The 8,913-nt window shown below is 42.7% G+C and overlaps 1 protein-coding gene across 1 annotated transcript; it reads right to left on the bottom strand.

Annotated features, from left to right (window-relative positions):
• Positions 1–6,823: 6,823 nt before the first annotated feature.
• LOC311112085 (putative claudin-24) lies at positions 6,824–7,507 on the bottom strand (the record flags this gene model as incomplete). Its single annotated transcript, XM_084155063.1, has 1 exon — positions 6,824–7,507. One exon carries the CDS (start codon positions 7,505–7,507, stop codon positions 6,824–6,826), a length of 684 nt encoding a protein of 227 aa, XP_084011189.1.
• Between the last annotated feature and the right edge of the window lie 1,406 nt (positions 7,508–8,913).

Below are 8,913 nucleotides of genomic sequence, written 5' to 3'. Positions count from 1 at the left end.
TGGGCCGTATGCACTACCCTCTGGTATCATGGATGGTGAGTCCTGGCATCCATAGGTCTGTCTATGAATTTGAGGATTTCTCCAGCCCCATCCCTCAGCTGTTTACCAAAACAGTGGTGGGGTAACCACTTTGTTAATTGTTTGAACTGCAGATTGCCCCTTTAAAATATGTCAGATTATATTGATCATACATTGATTCGTAACATTCCTATTCCTAATGATTGTGCTATAATTTATAAGAAAAAAGCACCGTTATTTTAGTCAAGAGTATTTCAAAGTGTGTTTGTGTTGTGTTCTGTTATGTTCGTACAGCTTGTTTCCCAGTTTCCTCTACACAGGCCTGGTCCCTGTAGAGCAGTAGTAATTGTGAGGGTACACAAACACAAACACAAACACAAACACAAACAAACACTCTCTCTCTCTCTCTTTTTTGAGGACGTACTTGCAACACACCTGTCTTTAGTCATTGCCTTGCAATCACTCCAAGGGGAGTTTGAAAACTGATTACATTCCATATGTAACTCTGTGTTGTTTTTATTGCACTGCTTTGCTTTATCTTGGCCAGGTCGCAGTTGTAAATGAGAACCTGTTCTCAACTGGCTTACCTGGTTAAATAAAGGTGAAATAAAATAAAATAAATACATTAAATATATGTTTTACATTTCATACTTGTTTTGCTGATGCCATTGAATGTAGTTCTTTGTCAATTATGCAACATTTGCACCGTTGCTGTTTATTTGATCATATTGAAAATGTATTCTTCAACTTTTAAGGGCTCTTGACGTTCAGGTACAATATTATACACATACACAATTCAATCAGACATACTGTAGCTGTGATAAATCATGTGATTAAAAGAGACAATGTTTTAATAAATACCATTTTATTACACACTGTATTTGTTTTGATGTGGAGTAGCAACAGGAGTGTTCCTTCCGGTTTTAGACCGCATGGCAAGGACCTCAATTATCCTCTATCCCTGACTGTGCCTTGCAGTCTGCACTCTGTAGAGCTCCCCCACTGACTGGTGAACTCTGGGTAGTTACTAACTGTCTGCGTCCCAAATGGCACCCTATACCCTATATTGTGCACTACTTTTGACCAGAGACCAAATGTAGAGCACTATAAAGGGAAAAGGGTGCAATTTGGGACACACCAATGTCTGCCCCCCTATTAGACAACATTGTTCCCTTGTAATGAGGCTTCCGTTCGGGGCCGTAAGGAGCCGCAGGCCAAGGTGTTATCGTGTTAAAGTCAAATATTGGCTCTTGCAGAAACTGTCGTAGGCGTTTTGACAATCGCAGACCCACAAAGTCAGTACAGTCAGATCCAGTAGACCGCACACTGTTGGAAGGGAACAAAATAGCTTTTTCAGTCGGGTCCAACATTTTTTTGGTCTGCAGAGGAACTCAACTCATTGAGAGGATTGCTTGTGGTCTGGCTAAAGCAGGGGTGTCAAACTCATTTTAGCTCAGGGGCTACATGGAGGAAAATCTATTCCCAAGTGGGCCGGACCGGAAAAATCATGGTATATATAACTTAAAAACAACAACTTCAGATTGTTTTCTTTGTTTTAATACGATCAACATACAACATAAAGCTGGAGCCTGAGGACAGTGTGTCCAAAATAGTACAAGCACAACATCACTATTAATCATAAAACACGTCAAGTTTATTTGAAAATTCTAAAGAAAAAGAACACACAAACACACAATGCCTCAGTGATTAACAGAACTGTTTCACAGATCACAGAACTATATCAGGGTGTCATTTCTCAGGCAGAAATGTAGATAAAAATAATGAAATCCTGTTCCCCAAACAAGTGCAAGAACCACAGAGTCAAGAATAGGTTAAATATACAAATAAAATAAAATCAATTAAAAACAATAGCACATCAACATAAAAACATATAAACATAAAGCTGGAGCCTGAGGACAGTGTCCAAAAGCACAACATCACTATTAATCATAAAACACGTCAAGTTTATTTGAAAGTTCTGAGGACAAAGAACACACAAACACACAATGCCTCAGTGATTCACAGAAGTATGTCACAGATCACAGAACTATATCAGGGTGTCATTTCTCAGGCAGAAATGTAGATAAAAATAATGAAATCCTGTTCCCCAAACAAGTGCAAGAACCACAGAGTCAAGAATAGGTTAAATATACAAATAAAATAAAATCAATTAAAAACAATAGCACATCAACATAAAAACATGTAAACATAAATCTGAAAGCGTTGCTCAAACTCCCGTAACAGTCCCGTTATTTTATCTTTGAACCGCTTCATGTCTGCCACATGTTGGGTCGCGCACACATTTTTCAGACAGGGGAAGTGAGCTGCATCACCACCGGCAAGTTGCGTCTCCCACAATGACAGCTTCAACTTGAAAGAACGTATGCTGTCATAATACTGCGTGACAACTTTGTTGCGCCCTTGCAGCTGTTTGTTCAAGTTATTCAGGTGCTCTGTAACATCCACCATAAATGCAAGGTCCTGCATCCATTCTGCGGAATGAAATTCTAACACTGGTTTGCCCTTTTCTTCCATGAACTGTTCAATTTCTTCTCGTAAATCAAAGAAACGCCTCAGCACAGCACCTCGGCTTAACCATCTTACCTCAGTGTGGTATGGCAGGCCATAGATGTGGTCTTTCTCTCTGAGAAGGCTGTCAAACTGACAGTGATTCAGGCTTCTGGATCGGATGAAATTAACAGTTTGGATGACCACCTTCATGACGTTATCCATCTTTAATGACTTGCAACACAAAGCCTCCTGGTGCAAAATACAGTGAAAAGTCAAAAAATCACGTCCTCCATTTGCAGATTGCACTTTCTCACTGAACTTTGTCACAACGCCTGCTTTTTTCCCGATCATTGAGGGCGCACCATCTGTAGCCAGGCTGACAGCGCGGGACCAGTTCACTCCGACCCTGTCCAGCGCGCCGACGAGTGCGGTAAAAATATCAGCTGCTGTCGTTGTATCTGTCATCGGCACCAACTCCACGAACTCCTCGGTGACGGTCAATGTGTCATCAACTCCGCGGATGAAAATAGTCAGTTGTGCAACATCTGTAATGTCCGTGCTTTCATCAATTGCAACCAAAAACGCAATAAATTACTTTACTTTTTGCTTCAACTGGCTGTCCAAATCCACTGAAAGATCGGAAATCCTGTCTGCAACTGTGTTTCTTGTCAGGCTGATATTTGCAAAAGCCTGCCGCTTTTCAGGGCACACAATCTCCGCCGCCTTCATCATGCATGTTTTTACAAATTCACCCTCACTAAATGGTTTTGAAGCCACTGCGATTTCATTAGCAATGAGGTAGCTAGCTTTCACTGCAGCGTCACTGATGTCTCGGCTGTGAGTAAACACAGACTGCTGTTTCTTCAGACCCACCAACAGTTCATTCACCTTCTCTCATCTCCGCTGTCCTTGAAAGTTGTCATATTTGTCGGCATGAAGACTCACATAGTGGCGACGAAGGTTATATTCTTTCAGCACTGCAACATGCTCTGAACACACCAAACATACAGCTTTCCCATTCAATTCCGTGAATAAATAGGATGACCATTTTTCTTGGAACACTCTGCACTCTGCGTCCACTTTTCTCTTTTTTGACAGAGACATATTGGGGCAATGAGGGTGCCAAAGCACATAATGTTAAAAGTAGAAGACGTAATAAATATCGCGGCAAAACAAAGTAGCTCATTGGCTGCACGTGCTTGACCTACTTGCTCTGCCCCGGTATATACAGTTTGCTTGCTTAACACAATTGCTATTGCGCCATCCAGTGGACGCAATTGGAACAGCAGTTTATTTTATTGAATAAATTGCAGCGCATTTTTATACTTTACAAAAAATATATATATATATATATTATTTTTTTTTGAAATCATCTTGCGGGCCGGATTAAACCCGTTTGCGGGCCTGATCCAGCCCGCGGGCCGTACGTTTGACACCCCTGGGCTAAAGGATGCAGAGGCCTCTATAGTGGGCAGGACACACCCTCATCATGGGCAGAATCAGGATATTAAAGGACCTGACTGTGGGTCTAGTCTCTAGTCCAGGGCTCTTCAACCCTGTTCCTGGAGAGCTACCCTCCTGTAGGTTTTTGCTCCAACCCCAGTTGTAACTAACCTGGTTCATCTAATCCACCAGCGTATTATTAGAATCAGGTGCGCTAGATTAGGGTTGTCGCGAAAACCTGCAGGACAGTAGCTGTCCAGGAACAGGGTTAACTTGGAGAGCCCTGGTCTAGTCTATATTTAGCATAGCGTTACTACAGTATAACTACGTGGCATAGTGGCGTTGGCTGACGTAAATCTCAGGCATTAAGATAGAGGGGTGATAGAAGATTACAGGTTAATTGTTTTTTAGATGTTGTGTAACATATTCTGGATTTTCCACCGTTGTGTAATCAATCACCCTGGCATTGAAGTTCTTAGTTATTGTCCTCGGCATTGACCTCATTGTCTTACCTCGTCTTTATTGCCTTTACCATAATGTTTCAAGGGGGAACATTTGATGATGTTTGCTAAGACTGTACATACAGTACAATCTTTTGTAAATGAGTCTGTAACAACACAAGCTGTTACAGTAAAGTTGATAGTGAAGGAATAGATCGATACAACTCATTGAACTTCATCGATCCAGACTCAAACCTAGAACCAAACCTGTCCATAACCCTAACCCTAACAATCGATAGTGATAACCCTAACCACCCTGACTCTAATCATTAACCACCAAGTGATAGACATCTCCTACAAGGCATTGCAGGATCTGCTGAGAAAGGAACATAACTGTATCAGCACTGTACAACAGAGCTGTTGTAGTGTTCTGTGACTGAGATTGAAGTAGAATAGAATGCTTTCGAATGTTCCCTTTCATTGTGTTTCAAAGTGACATGTGACAACAGAACTGTTTGCTGTTTAACATATAGTGGTTGGCTCCATGTGTTTCTCTGATGTAGGACCAACCACTGCCTATGATAGATCAAGCGATTAGCATAGGAAGCTATAATGACTTCCATTGTGAAGGGATAACAATGGGATCTTTCAGAGGACAACATGGACACAGGAGGCGGTGGGGAGCAGTCCGAGCATTTCAAAGTCCAGGCGGGGTCTCGTAATGCGAAGACCTGGGAGGAACTGTAGGAGAGCAGACTCAGAAGCAAGTGTGTGTCCCAAATGGCGCCCTATTCCCAAAATAGTGTACTACTTTTGACCAGAGCCCTATGGGTCCTGGTCAAAAGTAATGCACTACATTGGGAATATGGTCTCATTTGGAAATGTAATTATAGCATTGAAATAGACAGGAAGTATTTTATGGCTGTTGCTTCCGCTTGGCCATGCAGGGAACCCTTGAGAAAGAGATTAAATCTCAATGGGACTCACCTGCCTAAATAAAGGAGAAATGAAATTTTAAAATGAAGTATAAGAACATGACCTGCCTGAGCAAGCTTGTGTAACACTGTCAAAGTAATGGGCACTGTCTAGGAAATCTGACATTCCTCACATTACGTATCATCATTATGATGTTCATTAACCACAGCTTAGCCCAGGAACCAAGACCAAAATCAGCAGGAATTAAACTTAAGCTCCGTTTCCACTGGACTTGGTCTGTCACCTCACCTTACTTGAAAACTCACTTCCTCATCGTTGTCTAGCAACAGTTTGAGCTTGTGTAACACAAGCAGGTGGTTTGTGATGCTTAGGAATGAATCATGGTCAGGTTTCTGTCAGGTTCTTTCTTTATTTGATAATATCAACTTTTTTATGTACAGATTTCTCCACAGTATGGATATTACTGATATAGGATATGTACTACAGAGCAATATACAATATAATGTATATTGGTATATATATTATATAATGTATGTGGTAAATCAGTAATATTGCCCTCTAACTAGAGAGAATGTATAGTGGAAATTTCAGCAGAAATGAAACTAATACAATCAGATCCTCAAATATCCATGAAGTCATTGTCTTGTCAAGTTGTGGCAAGCAAGCAAGTCCTTATATTTCACCATTTAAACACACATTCCCAAAATACTTTGTACATTCCTCACATTAATTATTATTTGCTTTCTACAATATGTTATACTTTTTCTCTTTTGATCTATTTACAATTTGTATGATTAATTATTCCTGTAACACATTGTTTATTGAGTAACTGTGTAGGCTATAAGAATATCAAGAAGGGATACATTTTTTATGCACTTCCTAGTGAGAAACCAGCTTCATTCAAACTGGCTTCATTTAGTAATTGGACAACAATGATGATAGATGCTGTAAAGAACAACTGGTATTGCGATAAGATATTCAAGAGACAATATAAGATATGATATCCAAGACAATCATTGATATATTGACATACAGTATAATCAACCTTGGTCAGAGTTGAAGCTTACAGTAATTTCACAGACAATATACTGCTTGTCATCAAATTGTCACCATTGCACAGTATCTCTTACACAGTACCTACAGCAGGCATAGCAACATATTAGGAAGAAATGGCAGCTTTAAAAACTGTAGTCTCTTTGGTTCCGTAAAATAATTTCTGTTTGATAAATGTAGGTGATATTTTTTGCAAACATGACATGCACAAAACCCTGTCTGACTGACTGAAATAAGTACCAGCATTGTTTGCAAATTCTGTCTCAATATATGGAGAAAGATTTGTCCCAGCAAGAGTACTCAATAACTTTAGCTAATGTAGGTAAGCATGAAAAAGCTTTAGGTAAGCAGCGTTTTATTCACCATTGATAGAGACAGGGTAGAGGTTACTGACAATACTGTTCTCACTTCTCAATAGCTTATCAAACATATTCCATGGACCTCTTCCTATGTGGGATATTGGTAGTGTGTACGTGTGTATGTCTTCTCTGTAGCGGTATGGGCATTTGTAAGGTGCAGGGCTCATCTTGTAGGCACACGCAGGAGGTGACCAACAGAGAGCCAGCCACCAGGTGTAGAAACCCTGCCGTCCAGCCACAAAACAGGGCATCCCCAAACTCCCAGCGCGGCACGATGGCCGGCACGGCCTCATCGAAGAACCGCATAACCGTCAGGTGAGCGATGTAAGACACAGGTATGAGACCCAGTATCCCTGCGACCAAGCACAATATCCCCCCCAGCATCTTCATCAATCTCTTCACCCTCAACCCCTCAGACCCCTGGTTGCAGCTGTTGACCCAGTAGATTCCAGGAATGGCTAGCAGGAGACCCAGGAGGCCAGTGGCCACTGTTACACACATGAGGATCCGGGCTAGTTTGATGTCTGGGGGCAGGCCGAGGAGACTGTCATAGGGTCTGCACTCCAGAATTCCAAGGTCCTGCACCACACATGTCTCCCACAGGCCCAGCTCGTAGCTCTCCGCGGGCAGCAGGTCGGTGGACAGGGTCAGCCAGGTGGACATGATGGTGGTGGCCAGCGAGCAGATCCAGGCACCAATGGAGAAGAGGACCCCGAGGAGTTCCAGAGCGCACACCCCCGGATCCATAGTGCTGCCCACTCTGAGTGGCCACTCTCCGGCTCAGCTCAGCTCTGGCTCCCAAGTTGCTTGCTCTCCCCTGTCTCTCTGTGCCACAGTCAGCTGCAGCCAGGGCTCCCGACTGCTTCTCTCTACTCCTGTCTCTCTGTGCCACAGTCAGCTGCAGCCAGGGCTCCCGACTGCTTCTCTCTACTCCTGTCTCTCTGTGCCACAGTCAGCTGCAGCCAGGGCTCCCGACTGCTTCTCTCTACTCCTGTCTCTCTGTGCCACAGTCAGCTGCAGCCAGGGCTCCCGACTGCTTCTCTCTACTCCTGTCTTTCTGAACTGCAGCCAGTTGAAGCAAGAGGAAGCTACGGCCAGTAGGTTCCTATCAAGGCTCAATTTGTTCAAAAGACTGTTTGTCCAATTAGGGTTTACAACTACCAGCATGGGCTGGGAGGGAGTAACTTCTTCAAAAGATCAGTAGTTCACTCAAAACATGCACACATCATCTGCAGTTGAGAGGAGGAGAGTGGTGGCTTGCTGACATGTTGCCCTCCCCTTGGAGGCTCGCTTCAGCCGCTGCTTTGCTCAGTGGTCAGGAGAGAGTGACTGAGTGAGAGCCAGACGCATCGAACAACAGCATCATTCAGATCTACAGTGATGCCCATTTCCACACACACAGTGAGGAGGTTGTAGCCTACGCAGGATGCTATTAAAATGCAGACAGGATGTTATAAAAATTATGATATTTTTTAGAGACAGAGCCTTTTCCCTGCAATCAAGAGCCATAATTGTAATGCCTAATTCTATGTAAAAAAATAGGTATATTTTTCTGCATAGGTTATCTTAGCTAAGATAGTTAGACAAGTTACTCTAACTTGATTGATAGCCTGAAATGGCTTGGTAGCTAGTTATGAGGTTGGGAGATAGCTTTTGCTAGCCAGCTAGATAGGGAACCTAACTTCATAAAACTGCTAGGTGGCTAGTATTACAGGGAAACAACAAAATATTTTTGTTTGATTTATTCCATCAAGAAGGAATCAATAGGCTACATAGCTTGATCAAATTATACTGAACAAAAATGTAAACGTAACATGCAACAATTTCATCGATTTTACTCAGTTAATATAAGGAAATTAGTCAATTCAAATAAATTCATTAGGCCCTAATCTATGCATTTCACATGGCTGGGCAGGGGTGTTGCCATGGGTAAGCCTGGGTGGGCATAGGCCCACCCACTTGGGAGCCAGGCCAACCTACTGGGGATCCAGGCCCAGCCAATCAGAATGAGTTTTTCCCAACAGAAGGGCTTTATTACAGACAGAAATACTCCTCAGTGTCACGGTTTCGGCCGAGGCTGCTCCTCTTCCTTGTTCGGGCGGACTTCGGCGGTCGTCGTCTCCGGAGTACTAGCTGCCACCGTTCGATGTTTC

Source organism: Coregonus lavaretus (assembly GCF_964263955.1).
Source record: "Coregonus lavaretus genome assembly, chromosome: 38".
In the NCBI taxonomy this organism is placed as follows: Eukaryota; Metazoa; Chordata; class Actinopteri; order Salmoniformes; family Salmonidae; genus Coregonus; species Coregonus lavaretus.
Note: the sequence above shows the minus strand (reverse complement) of the source record. Positions and strands in the feature narration are given on the sequence as shown.